This window comes from Ursus americanus, chromosome 16, assembly GCF_024610735.1.
Source record: "Ursus americanus isolate L20-20 chromosome 16, mUrsAme1.1.p, whole genome shotgun sequence".
In the NCBI taxonomy this organism is placed as follows: Eukaryota; Metazoa; Chordata; class Mammalia; order Carnivora; family Ursidae; genus Ursus; species Ursus americanus.
This window is the reverse complement of record NC_142142.1, coordinates 7,671,116-7,691,953: the sequence shown is the minus strand read 5'-3', so window position 1 is coordinate 7,691,953 and position 20,838 is coordinate 7,671,116. Positions and strand designations below refer to the sequence as shown.

At 44.7% G+C, this 20,838-nt stretch overlaps 1 protein-coding gene across 4 annotated transcripts in view; it reads left to right on the top strand.

Moving 5' to 3' along the window:
- The window catches only part of CLPB (ClpB family mitochondrial disaggregase), a 140,510-nt gene that overhangs the window by 43,756 nt on the left and 75,916 nt on the right, over positions 1–20,838 (top strand). For 2 of the 4 annotated variants that reach the window (XM_087868129.1, XM_045782714.2), the window contains 2 exons: positions 6,307–6,410; positions 12,296–12,385. In XM_087868129.1, the coding sequence (XP_087724255.1) occupies positions 6,307–6,410; positions 12,296–12,385 (194 nt within the window). The remainder of the gene's footprint in view (positions 1–6,306; positions 6,411–12,295; positions 12,386–20,838) is intronic. The other 2 variants (XM_087868130.1, XM_045782715.2) reach the window with 1 other exon arrangement.

The following is a 20,838-nucleotide window of genomic DNA, read 5'->3' as shown; positions in this document are numbered from 1 at the left end:
CTGGAGATTAGTCTTTGAGGCTAGTAATGGCATTGGTTTTCTTTCCACAGACCACCAGAGACCAAATCCTGAGCTGGCTCAGAGAATTGCTGGTATTCTCTTTGCCCAGGGAGAACCTGTGGAGTAGTCAGCATAGACCCTTTGAGTAGAAATATTTCTTGTTGTAGAAAAACATAAGTGCATGGAATGTATACTCTGCCCCCCTTTAATCGAGCTGTTAAGACCCTAAAGACCTTGCTCATACACCACAGCCTGTTTAGTACCAGCTACCCAAATTTAAGGCAGTAATACTTAAAGCCAAACCTACTAACAGGCAATAACCAGTATGCCAGCATCAGAACAGAGGGGAGGCTGCAGTTGTCCTTTGATAGATCACCTCAAATAGCAGCGTCTGCTTCCCTTAGTGTCATCAGATTCTCTTTTTACTCCTGACCTTGTACTCCCCTTGTTAGCCAGATAGATGGCTGGGCCAACTTACCATCTCCCCGTGTAAGTCACCTTCTCCCAAATACAGTTCTGAACCTGGGGATTTTTTTTCAGCTTCAGTAAAAAGCATCAAAGAGAAAGAAATCACTTTATTTCCAGAGTCTCACTGCTGCTCCTGGTGTCTGCTTCTTTTGCCTTTCCTTGACTTCTGATACCTGTATATTCCTTGGTTTCTGGCTGCCTACTTGGTTTGGGACCTGCAGTTCTTCTTTAGCCTCTAGTCCTTTACATCCGACCTGGCTCTTGACTCTGTCTTGTATCCGTGCTGCCTGGTCTCTGGCCCTTGGTTCTGTTTTACTCTGAACTCCTTGACACTTGCTGGGCATGGCCAACTGCTAAGCCTGTTCTTACCAGCTTTGCCTTAGCTTTCTCTAACCTGGCTAGTCTCCTACCCTGTTTTTGCCCTGCTGTAGCCCATAGGTCCAGGAAGTTCTTTTGGTCATCAAGGCTAGCTTTGATCGCCAAAGCTAAGCATAGTCATGTAGCCCTCTAGCCTGATCTGGGCTGGCTTCTCCAAGAAGGGCCTGATCCCCCTGGAGGTCCGGATTAGATGCACTGTAAGTAAGTAATGTCTGTTGGACAGAATGCCTCCTAGCCATCTGGCAAGATGTTTGGTGTCACTCTTGGCCACTAAGTAGCCCACAGTTCCTTTAGTCCAGCTATACCCCCACAGTGGGGCTGCTGCTGCCTTTGAGTTTTATTAAAAGTGAAGGGAATCTTCTCTGAGGTTACAGAATGAGTCACCAGCTTGGTTGCTTACCCTCTTTGGCCTCCAAGTTTGTGAAGTGAATTGCCCATTCCCTTTGATTGGGTTAGCAGTCTGAGGGCCGAGCCTAGTCACTGTCTTCTCTCCATCCTACCAGACCACTGTCTGCCCTCCAGGGCCAAGAGCAGCATACTTGGTTGCTTGGACACGTCTTGCAGCCTGCAAATTGGACAGATGGAATCAATACTCAGGAACCTGGAGAGGCCCAGGTAGCAGAGTTAGTGACAGTAGCTGCCTAGAGGGACAGCCTGCCATGGGAAGGGTTGTGATTGAATGGTGATTGGACACAGCAGCTGAGGATTAACCAAATTATGTCCCTTTGAGTTTAGATCGACAAACCTTTCTCACTTGGATTTTAAAACAAACCACCTTGTGCAGAATATAGAAAGAAGTGCTGCCTTCTTAACACAGGGCTGTACCAGCATGAGTCGGGGGGGGGCGTGGTCAGGTATACATCCGTTGCTTACTTAGCCCAGATTCATGTTATTATCACTAAGATTATGTGGACAAAGGGCAGAGAGCTCATAGTTGTGGACCCCTTCTATGTGCCATGCACTACTGAGTTTTACATACTCATAACCTGTGAGGGGGGCATTATTATCTCCATTATTCTGGTAAGGGAATGGGCGTCAGAGGTATAGTAACTTGTCCAGGATCAAAGACAGTAAATGATAGAGCTTTGATTTGAACCCAGATCTCTCTCTGCTTGTTATAGAATATCATGCTGTCTTCCCAATTTAAGTGTCTCAATTCACATTTCTCTTGACTTCCCCACAGCCCAACCACAGGGTAAGGGACATAGTAATAATAATAACCAACGTTTGTTGAATACTTATTATATGTCAGATGGTGTTCTTTTTTTTAAATTTTTATAATAATTTTTTATTAGTCACCATACAGTATATCCTCAGTTTTTGATGTAATGTTCCATGATTCATTATTTGCGTACAACACCCAGTGCACCATGCAATATGTGCCCTCCTTAATACCCATCACCAGACTATCCCAGTCCCCCACTCCCCTCCCCTCTGAAGCCCTCAGTTTGTTTCCCAGAGTCCATAGTCTCTCATGGTTCGTTCCTCCTTCTGTTTACCCCCCCTTCATTCTTCCCTTCCTTCTCCTACCGATCTTCCTGCTATTTCTTATGTTCCATAAATGAGTGGAACCATATGATAATTGTCTTTCTCTGCTTGACTTATTTCTCTTAGCATAATCTCCTCCAGTCCCGTCCATGCTGCTGCAAATGTTGGGTCATCGTTCTTTCTGATGGCCGAGTAATATTCCATTGTACATATGGACCACATCTTCTTAATCCAGTCTTCAGATGGTGTTCTGAGCACTTTACATGCATTAACACAGCCGTGTGAGCCAGATGCTCTTATTATCCGTGGTAATTATGAGATTGTAAAATGATGATGTTCTAATTTCATTCTTCCTTTTACATTTATTAGTTGTCATTCTACAGTAGGGAAGAGCTTTCCTTTCATCCCATTAACTTACCTATTTTCAGTATGGAATTATGGAATCTTTTTTAACTCAATGGGTTATAATCCATTACTATCATTATTCATGTCGATTGTCCCAGATTTTAAAGCCAGTGTTCTTAACCTCTATACCATACTACCTCTCTAGCAGATATTTTTTCTCACTGCCTTCTGTGTTGGTTTGCTTATCTATAACGGCCTTTTTGTACCATCTTGGCTTTTCATCTTCTGGGAAACAGGAAGACCAATGCCAGTTTTATCCCAATTACGTGTAAACTAAGAGCAAATCCGTCTCCAAGTGAGAACCTGACAGACTCTACTGTGGATTCAGTATCTGAGTTTTAGACATGGATTTTAGCCGCTTAGAGATCCTTCTCATTTCTCCCTAGGGTTGTAATCGATACACTGGGTAGATTACCTCTGAAAGGTAATTCTTTAAGGTCCTTTTAGGTAAGGTGAATAGATACCTGAGATTCAACCTGACCATGTTAGATCACTTGTAGGAGAACCTCAGCTCCACGGGAGATGGATTCTGGCTCTTTAACTTACCTGTGAGGACTGTGTGACTGTGTACATGGGAGTTATTAAAATTCATCCATCCCGTCAGCAAATAATTGAGCCAGGTTCTATGCCTATTGGAAGGTAATGAAATTCAAGCCAGTTGGTACAGGGAAAACCATCAACACTGCTGATTACAGATACTGAAAAACTAACAAAGAAGAGAAAAACTAAAATTATAGTTTGACTTCTTAATAGTTATGATAGAGTAAATTTTTTTTTTTTAAGATTTTATTTATCCATCTGACAAAGAGAGAGACAGCCAGCAAGAGAGGGAACACAAGCAGGGGGAGTGGGAGAGGAAGAAGCAGGCTCCCAGCGGAGGAGCCTGATGTGGAGCTCGACCCCAGATCGCCGGGATCATGCCCTGAGCCAAAGGCAGACGCTTAACAACTGAGCCACCCAGGTGCCCCTAGAGTAATTTTTTGAAATGCTTACCATTATGCCTTCAAAAGCATTAACAGTTCTAAAGGCCAGTAAGCAAAAGATTCACAAACTAAGAGAAAAATGGTCAAAGGACATTATGAAAATAGACAGTCAGCTGTTGTGATTCATGAAAAAAAACACAACTGACTACTAAACACATATATTTTTTAAGTCCAGCCTCATTAGTAATCCAAGAAATGCAAGTGGAGATGGCAGTGTGATTCCATTTCTGCTTATCAGACTGACCCGTGATAAAGAAAAATAAACACCCTATTTTTGTGAAAGGAAGGCACAACAGTTACTCTCATCCTTCTTCCTTTGCTAGTTTAAAAAAAAAATTGGTACAATCTTTCTGAAATTCAGTTCGATAATATTTATCAAAACCCTTAAAAAGGCTTACACTTGGGGGAGCCTGGGTGGGTCAGTCGGTTAAGCGTCTGCCTACGGCTCAGATCATGATCTCGGTGTCCAGCTCCCTGCTTAGCGAGGAGTCTGTTTCTCCTTCCCCTCTGCCCCTCCCCGCAGTTTCAAATAAATTTCAAATAAATTTTAAAAATCTTAAAAAAAAAAAAAGAGGCTTACACTTTTTTTTTTTTAAAGATTTTATTTATTTATTCAACAGAGATAGAGACAGCCAGCGAGAGAAGGAACACAAGCAGGGGGAGTGGGAGAGGAAGAAGCAGGCTCATAGCAGAGGAGCCTGATGTGGGGCTCGATCCCATAACGCTGGGATCACGCCCTGAGCCGAAGGCAGATGCTTAACCGCTGTGCCACCCAGGTGCCCCAGAGGCTTACATTTTTGACCTAGAACTTCATCTCCTAGGAATTTAGCCAAAGGAAATAATCAGACATGTGTTACTGAAATATTAAAAATAATCTAATGTTTTACAATAGGAGATTGGCTAAGTAAAGTATACTATAGGAGAACGCTGTGCAGCCGTTAACAACAATGTGGTAAACAGATACCTAAAACATGGAAATGGGGCTCCTGGCTGGCTCAGTCGGTTAAGCATCCGACTCTTGGTTTTGGCTCAGGTCATGATCTCAGGGTCGTGAGATCCAGCCCTGCATTGCTCAGTGTGGAGTCTGCTTGAGACTTCTCTCACTTTCCCTCTCCCTCGCCCTTTGCCCCTCTCCCCACTTGCATGTTTGTGTTCATGTGCTTGCTATCTCTCATAAATAAAATCTTTATTAAAAAGTGGAAATGTGTATGTTTGTGGGTGTTCAGAGAGAATTTATATATGATCTATTTTTGTAAATAAAAACATACATACATTGAAAAAACTGGAAGGATGTTACATATTCTAAAACCATTTTCTTCTTTTTAATTATTTATAGTTTCTGAATTTTTTATAGTGAGCAAGGCTTTTTTTTTTTTTTTTCTCTCCTAAAGGAAAAAAGAAAGCATTAGCAGGAACATGCGTTAATAGAAGGGAAGTGAACGTATATATGGAGCACTTCCTGGGTCAAGCACTCTATGTTCGGTGGTTTTTAAATTTACCTAATTTAATCTCATAACAAGTCTGTACATGCTCCTGCCTCTGGTTCTACTCCCTCCAGTCCATTCTCACACAGCCAGTGGAGTGATTCTTCGAGTAGCAAAGGTTTGGAAGGAAATACACCAAACTATAAATAGTGGTTACTCTTGGAACCTAGATTGAGGAAATGGATGTAAGGGAAGACTTACATCTGTATATTTTGAAGTGGGGAGGAAAAGCATATGTCGTCACTTCCTCTTTAAGCCCTTCAGTAGCGTACGTCCTCTCCCACAGCTCTTCCCCTTACACTCTCAGTTCCAATGCTACTTTCTTCAGGTGAAGCCCTGTGCTCTTTTGCCTCCAGGACTGTGAAAGCATTGAGACCTCCCACTTCACCATCCAGGTCTGGCTATGCAGCCTTCCAACTCTTAAGTTCCTTAAATTCCACATCCTCTGGGAGGCCTTTCCTGATCCCCGTCCTTGGTTCCCCACTGTATGTGATACTTCTTCTTTTTTTTTTAAGATGTATTTATTTACATGACAGAGCTCACGCACAAGCAGGTGGAGCGGCAGGGAGAGGGAGAGGGAAGAGCAGGCTCTCCGATGAGCAGAGAGCCCGACCCAGGGCTTGCGGGGCTCAATCCCAGCACCCTGGGATCATGACCTGAGCTGAAGGCAGACGCTTAGCCAACTGAGCCACCTAGGCGCCCCAGTACTTCCTCCATCATAGCCTTTACCACGCACTGCTATAATTTCATGCTGAATTCTTGATATTCCCAGAAGAGCATAAGCTCCATGAGGGTGTAGACCCTAACACCTAGAACAGTAACTATGACACAGTAAGTGTTTGATAAGTAATTGTTGAATAAATACTTTGTATTTTGTAGTTGTGGAAACCTCGCCTTGGGGAGGTGTTCGATAACTTGACCAGAGTAGTCCGTTTCAGAGCTTTCCTTGTCTTTTACACTGGCAGAGTTTACGTTCTTTCCCCTGTACCACTCTCACACAAGCAGAAGCAGCTCCGATCCCAAACATGCTTCAGAATCTGAGTCTCTACTTCCTCGGCCTTTCCAGCTTTTGACACTTGTGTCTTTCTGATTTCTTCCAGTGTGGTGCGGATCCTGCTTGCTGCTGGTGCTGACCCAAACCTTGGGGATGATTTCAGCAGTGTTTATAAGACTGCCAAGGAGCAGGGGATCCATTCTTTGGAAGGTAAGCACAGACTCCCCTGCTGTTCTGAGCACTCTCCTCCCTTTGGCTTCTCGGCAGCCTTGCTCTGTGCCAGCTCTACCAGCAACTCAGAGTGAGAGCCTTCAAGTCCCTCATCCTCCGGGAACTCATGGATAACCCAGAAAACTTGGAACAGATGCCCTTCACAGTCCCTTCTGGCTGTATCATTTATGTCCCTTCAGCAGTCTTGGGGAATAAGATAGAGGCCTGACTTCATGACCAGAGCAGGGAGTGGGGGATCCCTTTCACCTGACGTTCTCCTGAAAGCACCTCAGTCCATAGAGCCTCAGGTGAGTGGGTAATGGAGCAGGTTTCCATAAAATAATTGAGGCAACTGCATGGAATGTGGCTTTGTTCCTCTTCTACTTCCCGCAGACTTACCCTATCCCATCCCTGTCCCAGAACTAGAAAGCAGCCTCACTGGTTTCCTCTGCCTCAGAAGTCCCTCAATACCACTCTGAATCCTGCTTTCCCCTGCCTCCGTATGCAAAATGCAGTCCTGTCTCTGGGACTGGCCCCTCAATTTACCATTAAGACCCAGGACAAATAGTGGACCTTCTCTGTGCCTTGATGTCTATACTTATAAAATGGGGTGGTCATCAGTGCCTCCTGAGGGTGTTAATGTGGGTTGTTTGGACTTCAGAAGAAAGAGGCGGTGTGCACCTGTATCAGGGTTCAGTCACATGTCTGTTGGAGGGTACTCAGGCAAGTCAGTCTTTGTTACTTCTGGTGAGTGCTTCTTCAAAACTGAGGTGTAGAAGAGGATAAGTTGCTTTGGCTACAAACAGCAATGAATATTTACTTTACTTTCGAGTTTTTGCTTGTTCATACTGGCCCCCCTGTCTGTGTCACTCACGGAGGTTGAGATACCCCTGTTTCCAGCAGTAGGACAGCTGAGAAGTACTGCTGTAGGGTTAGCAGTGATGCCAGGGGGACAGACAGCCATGCCGACTGCCTGAGGGTCAGAACATTGACTGAAGGGATGTTCGGTGAGGCGAGCAGTGCGCTTGGTCCTCAGAGCTTTCAGTGAGGCTGCCAGACTGACGTAGCTGTGGTAGTCCAGAGCAGAGGTGTCGTTGCTGCCCCAGCGAGGTTTCTCAGATCAGCAGCATGAGAGCAATGTCAAGAGCATCAGAACACTGCTGCCAAGGGAAGTGTGGAGTTGCCCTCCACCCCCCCACCCCCCCGCCTCTGTACCTCTCTAAACCTGCTCCTCTGTCAAGCTTCACTTCTGTGGCTGGATCCTCCACGAAGCCTTTCCTGTCCTTGGCAATAATTGCAGCCTGCCCTCAGCTGCTCTTTTGAATGTTCTCTAAATCTTGGCCTTTTATATGGTTATTTGAACTCTCATCTGCCCATATGTCTTTCCTCTCCTCCTCTGCTGACAGTTCCATGTGCGGGCCATGACCTATGCCTCCTTGGATTCCCCACTGAGCTGGAGGAATTATGTTCACTTTATGTTTCGGAGGAGAATTTCACGAGTACCGAACTTGCCCTGTATTTGCAGCCTGTTATGTGGAGACTCATCTTGTGGGCTGTCCTCTCCTCACTCAAACACAGCATTGCTGTCCTCAGCTGGGTCGTCTGTACAGGTGCTCTCACCGAAAAGCGAAGAGGAGCATTTGCTGAGGGGGCAGAGCCAGGTGGAAGGGAAGGGATTATTTGAGTGCCTTATCATCTGCTCTCAGGATCCCAGCAGGGCTCAGGCATTATTTTTGATTTCACAGAATCCCAAAGCTGTGAAGCCGTGTAGGCCAACCTTTGCTGTCACACCAGTCCCTACCCCCTGCATTTAAATTTCTATCTTTGTTCTCTCCAGATTGATGCTTATATTCAACATTCTAGATCAGTGGTCAGCAGACTTTTCTGGAAAAAGCTGCATAGTGGCTTTTAAGCTTCGTGGGCCAGTTGGTCTGAGTTTTAAGTACTCATCTTGGCCACTATAGTGCAGAAGCAGCCTCAGACAACACACAAACAAATGTGTGTGGATATGAACCAGTAAAACTTTATTTACAAAAATAGGCAGCAGGCTGGATTTGGCCCGTAGGCTGTATTTGCTGACCCTGTTGTAGGTATTTTCTTTCTTCTTTCTTCCTTCTTTCCTTCCTTTCTTTTCTTTTCTTTCTGTCAGTATTCCTCTGAACTTGTTTTTAACTCTTTACACTAGCCAGCCTACATTCTAGGTAGGTAGGTAGGTAGACAACAAAAATATTGGAAAAGGCTATTATATTCTTTATGAAATAAGATGAAAATATTAAATATCTCTTCTTATTTTGTGTGATCTACAAATTTAGTGAATAGGCTTTCTGTGGATTCATATATTTACTGGTGACATTCCTACCTAAATTTAGATTTCTTGCTAAAATAAAAATGTATTTAGCATCTGTCGTATTTTTTTACCCAAGAACCCTTTCCCCAAAAGATACTAAGTTCTTCTGGCATGGTCTTATCTTGTCCTCAGGGAGCCCATACTGGTACCCAGTAATTACCTAAGTGTTTAAGAACCTTTAAAAAAAAAATACATTCTAGAATTTTGTCAGAATCATTGATGAACTCACTTTTCTGTACCTTGCAGGATGTTCTTGTCTCTGCATCTTTTTGTTGTTGTTGTTATTGTGGTTTTGGTTTTTTTGTTTGTTTGTTTGTTAAATTCCAGACTGCACTGCCTGCCACAGTATCCTGCGGCTTATCCAGTTTTCCCTGGTGTATCAGTTTGGATGTGCTCTGCCCTCCAACTTCATGTGCTCTAGGCCCTGAAAAGTGACAGTCCTCTAGAATCATCCCAGGGCTCTCCTCCGTCCTTACCAAGCCTATAGCTCCTTCTTAACCAGATTTTTTTCTTTCTTTCTTCTTTTTTTTTTCTTATTTAAAGATACCTTGTTCTTTCATCCATTCAACCAATAACTGTTGCCTACTGTATCTAGTTCTGGGTCATTCTCATTGGTGAAGTAGACAAGAACAAAAGAATCTTGTGGTTCTCTTTCCTTTGGATTGGATAGACTTTTTCACAGGAGGTTACCTGATTTACAGGATATGTGAGGAGGGTAAAAAAGAACAAGAGGCTAGCCCTTTGCCCAGAGTGTGTCTAGGCAAATTCAAAGGAAAGTCACGGGCTCAGTTGGACAGTTCTTCACTATTGGAGCAGAGTCCGTGCCGGGTCCATCAAATTTACTAAATTTCTGATAGATATTTCTGTGGACCTTGTACTGTGCTCAGTACCAAAAGGAGGTGGTGAGTTGTCATTTGTGACCTTGGCAGGCCCTCCCTAAACCCCAGTAATATATCCCTTTTCTACTTTATCAGTATTGTGAACATTTAGAGATAAAGTGTAGGATGTGTGAATTGTAAAGTGCTCTCCAGGTGTAATTGCTTATTAGTTTTATTTCTTTATAATCCAGCATGTATTTACCGAGTGTCAGGCACTCTGCCAGATGCTGAGAATGTAGAAATGAATATACATGGTCTAGCCCCTCAACAGTGTTCCCAGTCAAGTGAGAAGACAGACCTGTGAATAAGGCCCCACAGTGCGGAGTGATAATGCAAGGGTAGGTGTACAAAGAGTGGAGATCACACTGACGGCAGGCTGCTGTCTGGGAAGTGTCACAGTGTAAGTGACTTTGAACTGGGTCTTAAGGATGAGTGGGAGTCTGCCAGGCAGACTTAGAGGGATAGACCTTCCAGGGCAGAAGGAACAACACATGCAGAGACATGGGGTAGGTAGATGACAGCAAGTGGACTCATCTGCCATGGTGCTGAGGAGAGTAGCAAGAAGTGAGACTAGAGAGCGAAGCAGGGTCCGCACGAGAAGGACATTGTAAGACCGTTCTAGGGTGCTCACACTGTTTTCTGAAGGTCATTAAAGGATTTTAAGTAAGGGGATGCTTGGTTTACATTTGCATTTTAGATGGATCATTCTGACGGGGTGAAGGATGAAATTGCAGGGGAGAAATTAGCAGTGGCTCTTGACCTTTAGGGGACGAGGGCCCCCTTTGAGAATTGGGTGGGAAGCTCTGCCCCTCTCCCCCAAAATGCACTTACAATTTCTGGGGATTCCTAAAAGTGATCTTTGGGAATGGAGAAAAGTAGATGTTAAAAAAAATATTAGGTTGAGTTCTAAGCAGACCATGGGAGTTGATGGAGAAGGAGGCATCCATGGTGACATCCTGATTTCTGATTTGGGTGAACAGTTGGATGTCCGGGTCTGGAGTTCAAAGGAGAAGTCTGGCAGAAGATAGGGATTTAGGAGTCACCAGTGTTTGCTTGGTAGTGACTACAGTGGGTGTGACTGAAATTGTCTAAGGAAAAGAGTGAAGGTAAGAGGAAAGGGGACAAGCTCCTCACTCAGGGTACAGCATCTAAGGTTTGAGGAGGAAAGAGGATCCACACAAGGGTACCAAAGGTATCAGAGAAGTTGCCTTGTTTTCTCTCAGAGAGGTTCTGTCTGTTCTACCTGCTCAGAACAGGCACGGTCTAGAAAGGAAAGAAACTTCTGTGACCTCCTTTCTGAGACTTTGTCATCAGTTGCCCTGTTCCTAGCAAAACCCTTCTGTTTTACATATGGCCATTGCTCCTTAGCAAGGAGCCTGCTCAGCTGGGCACATCACAGTATTCCCCACCCTTGCCAGGGCTGGTGTTTCTGGGTAGAGGACAGGTCTGCTGGTGCAAGTGACACAGGAGTGCCTGGCATAGAAACCGTGTTGGCCTGACTGTTCTGTCCATTCTCTTCAGCCCTCAAGAGTGGCATCTTCAGAGGTATAATGGTGTCCTGGAGAAAGGTCAGGTTTCAGTGGTAGGCAGTTATCTAAGCTCTATTTGTCTAAGTTTTGTAACTTACTAGTTGTGTGATCTTGAGCAAGTGACTTAAGGTTCTAGAATTTCCATTTTCTCCTCTGTACCATAGGGATAACAGTACCCATCTCACGGGGTTGTTAGGATGACTAGAGATAAGTATAGCATAGTGTGATGAAGAACTCTACTGAAGTGGGTTTTGACTCCGTGTAAAGCTGCCTTGGAGGTACTGAGCAACTCATCACTCAAGGGGCATTGACAGAGGCTGGATGTTTGCCCATCAGGGATTCCATACAGGGGATTCTTGTCCTGTGTCATTGGATAATGTGGCTTCCAAGGCCCCCGTCAGCCATGTGATTTCTAAGGTCTAGAAGCTCTATGCTCACCATCAGAGCAAGTGATGTACTTATAAGTGGGATCTGAGCTGAGCTTTGGAGGGCAGAAAGAAAGTGAGAAAAGAAAAGCTATTCTAAGCAGGGGACACAGCTTGAGCAAAGGCACATAGAGGGGACACATGTGGAGAGGGGAGCGTGGAGATCACTGCTGCGTCTCTACCAGCTCACTCCTGATCTTGACCACATTCCATTCAGTGCCTTGATGCCCATCCAAGCCCACTCCAGCAGAGTTCCACTTGTGGCTGGCGGCTGGGTGGTGGGTCCCAATCCTCAGGTGGAGGAGACAGTAAATTAATGGTAACAGTAAACAAGTCGCTCAGCCAGGGATGCCGCAGGCTGCTTGTAAGTAACTGATATAAACATTGGGTGTCTGGGGCTGTCAGAAGTGCAAGCGAGCACTCTGAGTGCCTCTCATATACACAATTAAAACAATAAAACATGGCAGAAACATGGTCAGAACAGGATGTAAATCACCTTCTCTTCTCAGCTCCAAGTGGTGGCTGAATAAAGATGAGTTGTGTAGAAGCTGGTTGGTGTAGGACCCTTCTGGGGCTAGAGGGCCTGACTTGCCAGGCTCTACCTCCCAGGGCCAACCCCAACAGTCTGGGTGGTCCCCTTCCCACAGCTCCAGGGGCTGCAGGTCCTGGCCTGCTCCAGCTGACCTCCCCATCTCTGTGTCTTCAGATGGGGGACAGGACGGTGCAAGCTGGCGCATCACAAACCAGTGGACAAGTGCCCTGGAGTTCAGGAGATGGCTAGGAGTTCCCACTGGCGGTAATGGAACTGCTCTCTATTAATATTTCTCCCCTTCCCCAGGACATGCCAGGGAGTGGTCTCATCCTGGCTCATCTATTCAGTATAAGTTAGCCACCCAGCACCTACCATGTGCCAGCCCCACCTAGGGACAGCAGAGAGAATGCATGCCCTTGGAGAGCATACATTCAGATGGAAGTAATTATGCTCCCAAGGATATAAGAATCACCTAGAGGGCTTATTAAAACATGGATTCCTGGGCCCCACCCCCAGAGATTCTGATTCAGTGGCTCTGGAGTGGGAACTGAGATTTTGCATTTCTCACAGCTCTCCAGTCTTTGAGTAGCATGATGTAGACTACAGATGTTAGTTCTGGCCTCAGGCTTGAACTGGTTTTAAAAACTCACCTGGGCCTTCTCCCTGGAAGAGACCTTATTTTGCCACTTTAAGCTTCACTCCTAGCAAGGCTGTGTGCTTATGCCATAATATTACTGGTAGTACAGAACACGTAATAGCTATGACACCTGCAGCAATTTTCCGCACCTCTCAGAGGCTCCGTCTCCTTGTCTATAAAATGAAGGTTATCAGTTTGTTTCCCGGAGCTAATGGAACATAATTAATAAATATATATATAAAGGTTATCAGAAGAGTTAGAGACAGCATATTTGTCCCTAACCTAAAACCTAGAATATAAAAGGAATTCCACTAATGTAAATTTCTGTTTTTCTGTCATCATCATCATTATCCTCCTCATACTCTTGTGGAACTTTATTCAGACTCTTTGACATGGCCTTCCACATGCTTTTCAGTGGTAGCAGACTGTTGTCTGTAGAGAGCCAAACATTATTTAGAGTCTAAGGAGTGGCTTAGCCATCACCAAACTGTGACTTTGGGCATTTCTCTTTATTTCTCTGAGACTTGATTTTCTCATCTGTAGGGTAGAATATTTCCTACACCATTGGCTTATTATAAAGATCGAATTGAAGTACTTATGAAAGCACTTGAGAAAATACAAGGCATCATGCAAATGTGTAAGGTACCAGCAAGAAAATAATAATAAAGATTGAAGACTTGACCAAGACAGTATTTGACAAGTGTTCAGTCAGAGCAACAGAAAACAAGGACTACCAGAGCTCAGAAGAGAATCTTTGGTTGAAGCAGTCAAGGAAATAAAATGGTATCTGAGCCCCAAAGTATAAGAAAGTTTTATGGAGGGCCTATAGGTGGGTGCAGTTGGGTGTGATGGGGTGTGTTATATCCCAAACACTGGGAAACAGCAAAATGTGTGTCAGGCTGTTAAGTGAACTTGCTTAGTGGAAGCATCCAACAGAAGGTTTATTTTGAAGAGTATTGAACAGTAAAGATGCAGTGTTAGTGTACTAGGGCCGGATCAAGATGCTTGGACTTTGTCCTTTAGTCAGAGAGGGGCTCTGAAGGTTTTAGAGGAGAGGGCACCAGAGGCGCAGATCGCTTCCAGGGCAGAGAAGCGGGGGAGGTGTAATAGGATGGTGATGATAAGACCACTGCAGCCGCAGATAACATGCACTGATACGGTGTGCCACAGCCACGCTGTGATGCGGGCACTAAAGGAAACTGAGGCAGGAAGATGCAGCCAAATGCCAGCAGAACTGTCTCCTGCTCTTACACAGAACCCTGTGTGTGCCCCACATTTAGCCCAGAACCTCTGCTTGTCCAGGGTCTTGGAAGGCTTGGGAATCTGCCAGGCCAAAAGCTGTTGGGGCAAGTTATTATTTTTAATAATGTCCCTGCCTCTTCCTCATCATTGTCACGGCCTTGTCGCACCTGCAGGGCCAGTGGTTCTACATCTCATTTCTCAGTAGTGCCAGCCGCTATAGAGTCACCAGGATAGACAGTGCACTGTCAATCCATCACGCCTGTTGGCCAACTTCAAGGTGAAGTGTATCAGCCAGTTAGGTTAATTGTTTCCCTCCTTTTAGCCCTCTAAACCTATATATGTATTTATGTATGTTTGACGACGAGAGGGAGATAGACTGGTTGACATGTTTTATTAAAAAGAATAAATTTGATACATTTATAAAAATAAGGAAAAGTGGGATGGGGTGGTAAAGAAGTAGCCCTGTGATTTTTAACTGATTTACATATTTTGTGTATAAATATTTTTTCATCAAAAGTTCCAAATCAGGGATGGGTCCCACACACCACACAAAATATATTAGAGACATTTATATGGATAGCAGGAAGGGAGACAGAGGGCTGAAATTTTCCAGGCACCCAGTGATTGATGGGGGCTGAGGCTCCCCCTGACGCTTTATTGAGTTTCCGATGATTATCTCTCGCTGAGACATTTTTTACAGATGACGGTCGAGCTGTCACAATGGACCATGGGGGAAAAAAAAACAACAATAATAACACTTTAATCTTTTTACTGCACTGCTCCCTAGTATCTCAGATTCATCTTCCCTGACGCACGCAGTTCATTATTCTGCCCCTCCCTGGATGGGAAATAAAGGAAAATAAATATATATGTAGACACACTTACCCACATACATACACACACACGGACTGGATATAAAAGAGACCACCTCAGAACCAGAGAGAGACAGAATTTATTGTTCTTTTTGCAAGTGTTGAGGTTTATTAGTAGAGATGCTGGGTTGGCTTGGAATTGGCTATTAATTACAGCATTTTGTATTTGTTTTTTATTGCGAGTTTTTAACATTTTGAAGAAAAGGCAGAGGAGAGGCAAGCAGGTGTAGAGATGGGGAGCACAGAGGGACTGAGTTTGGCCAACCAAGTAGCATAACTGGCTGAAAGGCAGAGGGCAGGCTCCTCCTCTTGTTGCCAGCCCTACCTGGAGGATCTGAAGGATGGGATGCTTTGGTTGGGATGGGGGCAAAGCGGGGGCAGTAGGGAGAAGTTAAGCTCAGAGTAATGATAGGCCACCTCAGAGGGACTCTAAGTAGCTGTGACATGTTACTGCTGTGAGAGTTAGAAGAGATGGAAAGAAAGGGAGGGTCAAACAGAGTGTTGATGGGCCTACAGACCGCAGAGTAACACATTCTTAAGAGTTTGTCCCAGTCTTTGAATTTGATGGTGTGAAGGTGACACATGGGCAGTGGAAAGCTCCACCTGGGTCTGTGGTCAATGAAGGGGTCCTGGGGGCACCTGGCTGGCTCAGTCGGTGGAGCATGCAACTCTTGATCTCAGGGTTGTAAGTTCGAGCCCCACTTTGGGTGTAGAGATTACCTAAAATAAAATATTTTTTAAACAGGTGGGAGAGGAGGGAGGGCCCTGGGCCAGAGAGGATGCCACACAGTCTAGCATTACAGGCAGGGTCAACAGCCTTTCTTAAAGCTCCAACCTTCCTGTTCACTCTCCCCCTTCCCTTTCGTGGGCATGAGAGAAGATGAGTTTGGGGTCCTTAGGGGAAGGCTGCCCTAATGTGCCTTCAGTAGAGTAAGTGCTGACCCAGGCTTCCCTTTAATTCTTCAAACCTTTTCTGAGCTCCTACTAGAAGGTAATAAAGAGATAAACAGAGTTCTGTTCTTAAGGTGGAATTTTCCAGTCCATGGGCAGAGAATGTGCCATCTGTGAGGACCATTTTCAAGTGGGGTCTCGTCTTCCATCCATAGGCCAGCCTAGGTGGCCATGAGTGCCTTCTCTGTGGGAAGGATAAAAAGATCTATATAAGACACAGTATCTATCCTTCAAGAACCCATTTTCTTCTTGGGGAGACAAGCTTATCATCCACTCACTAAGGAAGTATTTATTTACTGAGCACCTGCCATGTTCAAGGATATACACATGAGGCAATCTGTGAACACATAAGACTATGTGAAAGAGAATGTTAACTAATTTGATATGAACTAGATATTACTTGAATGCATAGAGGAAAGGGATATCAGTGAAAATCAGACTGCTTGAGTTATAAAGGATGGGTAACGTGTAGATAAAAAGGAATAATGAAGTCATGTAATCACATAGAGAAAAGAGTACAAGCCTTGGAGTTAAACAGAGCAGCTCCATCATTGAATATCAGTGACCTGCAACAAGCTACTTAACTCTGCAAGTCGTGGTTTCTACATTAATTAAGTAGGAATAATAATAATAAGAGCCTGCCTAGTAAGTAAGGTTCTTGGGAGGAAAACAGTTATAAAGTTCCTAGCACAGAACCTGGCACAGAGTAAGTGTTCAATAAATGGAGGCTGTTGTTTTCTTACTTCTCCAAGAGTTAGATATTTATTAATCTGAGTATTGGAGAAAGACTCTTAGTCCTGGGATAGTAGGCATCAGGGCTCACCTGTGGGTATGAAATGGGCTCCCTGCAGTGAGCCTTACATATTCTGCAGTGCTAGTGTGAGAGGTGATTCTGGCCAGAGTGAGAGTGTCGCATCAGGAAGAGGAAAGGGCACAATAATAAATGTATTACCATTACTGAGTACCTACTGCATGCCAGGCAGTGTGCTCACCTCCTTACATACATTTTTTTAATGTAACAGCTTTGTTGAGATTTAATGCTCATACTATATGGTTCGGTCATTTAAAGTGTGTAAGTCGGGCCTGGGTGGCTCAGTCGGGTTGAGTGTCTGACTCTTGATTTTGGCTCAGGTCGTGATCTCAGGATCCTGGAATAGAGCCCTGCATCAGGCTCTGCGCTCAGCCCAGAGTTTGCTTGAGATTCTCTCTCTCCCTCTGCCCCTCCCCCCACTCACACTCATGTGTGCGTGCACGCACGTGTGCGCTCTCCCCCAAATAAATAAATCTGTTTTTTAAAAAGTGTATAAGTCAGTGGTTTATAGTATATTCACAAGGGTCGTGCATCCATCACCACGGTCAGTTTTAGAACATTTTCATCACTCCATAAAGAAACTCCATTGCCCATTTCCTCTCAACTCCCTCTAACTTCAGACAGCCACTGATCTACTTTGTTTCTATAGATGTGCATATTCTGGGCATTTCATATAAATGGAGTCATGCAATACATGATCTTTTGGACTGACTTCTTTCACTTAGCATGTTTTCTTTTCTTTTTTTTTTTTTTTAAGATTTTATTTATTTATGTGACAGAGAGAGAGAGACAGCGAGAGAGGGAACACAAGCAGGGGAAGTGGGAGAGGAAGAAGCAGGCTCCCAGTGGAGGAGCCTGATGTGGGGCTTGATCCCAGGACTCTGGGATCACGCCCTGAGCCGAAGGCAGACGCTTAACGACTGAGCCACCCAGGCGCCCCCACTTAGCATGTTTTCAGGGTTCATTCATGTTGTAACATGTATTAGTGCTTCATTCCTTTTTCTTTTTTTTTTTTTTTAAGATTTTTTTATTTTTTTATTTATTGGACAGAGATAGAGACAGCCAGCGAGAGAGGGAACACAAGCAGGGGGAGTGGGAGAGGAAGAAGCAGGCTCATAGCAGAAGAGCCTGATGTGGGGCTCGATCCCATAACGCCGGGATCACGCCCTGAGCCGAAGGCAGACGCTTAACCGCTGTGCCACCCAGGCGCCCCTTCATTCCTTTTTCATAGCTGAATAATAGTTTGTTAATGAATGTACCAAATTTCATTTCTCCATTCATCAATTGAGGGATATTTGAGTTGTTTCTACATTTGGCTATTATGAATAATACGGCTGTGAATGCTTGTGTACAAGTTTTTGTGTGAATATAATGATTTCAGTTTTCTTGACTTTATACCTAACAGTAGAATTGCTTGAGTCGCAGGATAACTCTCTGTTAACCTTTGAGGAACTGCTAGACTGTTTTCCAAAGACGCTGCACCATTTTACGTCCCCACCAGCCGTGTATAAGGGTCCGGTTTTTCTGCATCCTCACCAGCTCTTGTTACTGCCTGTCTTCTTTGGCCATCCTGGTGGGTAAGAAGTTGCTTCTTGTTGTGGTTTAGATTTGCGTTTTCCTGATGGCTAATGGTGTTGACCATCTTTTCATGTGCCTTTTGGCCTTACGCACATCTATCCACTCAGATCCCTGGTCTGTTTTTTAATTGGGTTTGCCATTGAGTCTTGCACGGTAGGTGAAGATATCTATTTTGCAGATGAGGAAACAGATTCTCAGATATGTTAAGTATTTTGATCCAAGTCGCACAGTGACTTTTGCTCCCCAGTCTCACTGACTCCGATCTCTGTTCTTTCTAATGCACAGTGCTGCCTCCTGAGGATTCATAGTAGGATCACTGGAGTCGTCTTATGGGGGTTTTGACAGCAGGAAAGGAGGAGTTGAAAGTCTATTTGGAGAGATTAACTAGGACTAGGTAGGAAAAGCCTCTGAAAGTCAAAGAGAGGAATGTGGATATATTTTACAGCTCCAGGACTGGAAAAATGGCTGTTTCCTAGGGGCTGGCCATTTCCTGTGCCCCCGACTATTACCGCATCATCTTTGATTTTCACAGCAACCCAGTTCATAGATATTAATGTTTCCATTTTACCAGTGATGAATTTGAGGCCCGGAGGGGTGAAGTAATTTTCCAGAGTCATCAGGATTAGGATTTGGTTCTCTCCAACTCAAAATTCTGAACTCTTTCCTGACAGAGATATTTTATAAAAGATAGATTTTTTTTTCAGTGTTATTTGCAGCATTTACAAGCTCTTGAGGCCATGGTCCAGCCCGTGGAAAGTACTTAATTAATGGTTGGTAGGTGAATGAGGAGATAGACAGGAGTGTATGGTGTAGAAGGACCCTAATTCCAACTGGGATTCTGGCGGGCAGAAGGGATGCATAAGTGAGATATTGGAGGTCTCATCCCAAGGCTTAGTGTCCTGGGGGCTTTGCTCTAAGTTTCTAAACATGAGGCTTGGGAAGAATGTTCTGATGCCCAGACATCCTTAGCTTCCTGGGAGCAGGACGTGGCAGTGGAGGTAGGATGGGTTTGACTAGCCTTGCATCTTTCTTGTGTTCATCACGAGAACGTTAGAGTGGGAAGGACGCTCAGAGACTGTCTAGTTTGGTGCTTCTTCGGTACATTCCCGGGCCCTGCCTACTGAACATTGCAGAGATGGGGGCCCCAAAATCAACAATTTTTACAAGTTACCCAGGTGATTTTGTTCCCACTAAAGTTTAAGAACCATTCATGTAGAAAAACTTTTCAACTTGAAAAGTAGGGAGTCTGGGGCACAGAGGGATTGAAATGCATAGTGAATGAGTCATTTTTGAATCCAGTTCTCTCATCTCCTGATCTTTTGTTTTTGCTCTTTGCCATGTTGCTTAATTCCTTAACAAAAAACCATTGTGTGCCCATAGCTTTCAGGACAGAATCCAAAGCCCTGTCAGAGTCAGTCCTCTGCCTCCCTGGGCGACCTCCTCTCTGCCCATAGCATCCTAGGCTCACTGAGAGACTCAGTTTCTTGAATGGATAGGTAGTGGACAGTCTTCATCCTCAAGGCAGTTCTTCTGGGTGATTCCTGTCAAAGTCACATGACGTGTGTCCCATCTTTGGTGCCTTCAGACTGTGTGCATGTGTGACTCTCATCACACTTACTGTTCTGAGCTGCTCAGTGGTGGTGTGTTCATGAGCAGGCAGGTGGGTAAAGGTTCTCATGTGGGGCACCTGGGTGGCTTAATTGTTAAGCATCTGCCTTCGGCTCAGGGCGTGATCCCGGCGTTCTGGGATCGAGCCCCACATTGGGCTCCTCTGCTGGGAGCCTGCCTCTTCCTCTCCCACTCCCTGTGCTTGTATTCCCTCTCTCGCTGGCTGTCTCTCTCTATCAAATAAATAAATAAATAAATATATAAATAAATAAATAAATAAAATATTTTAAAAAAAAAGAAAAGGTTCTCATGTGTTCATGGCTGAAGCTGCAGAAAATACGGACGTGGTGCTCTATGAAATACATACAGAAAATGTTATGAACTAGTTACTGTCATCCATGAGGAGCCTAGGACCTAACTGGGGAGTCAGAGGGAAATTTTAATGCAAGAAAGTATTACAAAAGATGTTGTTGGACAATAAAGATTTAACTGGTAAATGGGTACACATAATCAACACAACAATCATCCAGGACAGAGCTGGGGGGAAGGGACTTCCTGGAAGAGGAGGCTTGGACGAGGCTGTAAAGAACAGGCAGGATTTGGAGAGGAAAGAGGGTTTTCCAGGCTGTGGAAGGAAATGAAGGGCCTTGGTCTCCTGGTGACCCTTCACAAGGAGTCTCCCTCTTGCCCTGTCCTCTGCCTAAAGACAAACACAGGAAGCAGAGCTGACAGCGCCCACAGAGGCTGAGGGGGCAGCCTGTCCATGCTGGCAGTAGGGTGGCTGTCTTAGGTTGTAGTGAGGATTTAAAGAGGTAGTAGATACGGCATATCTTGAGGGGGAGGAAGCAAAGAGCCCAGAGGCTTCTTCCCAAGACTCTTGATAAAAATTTAAGCCAGATCCTGAGCTTCAAGCTAGATTGGCCAGCCCTGGTTTATGTGAGGCTTGAGCCTGTGGGCACTGACAGAAGCTGGGCATGGAAAAGTATAGAGAGAGCCAGGCAGGCTCCAGATCTGGTTC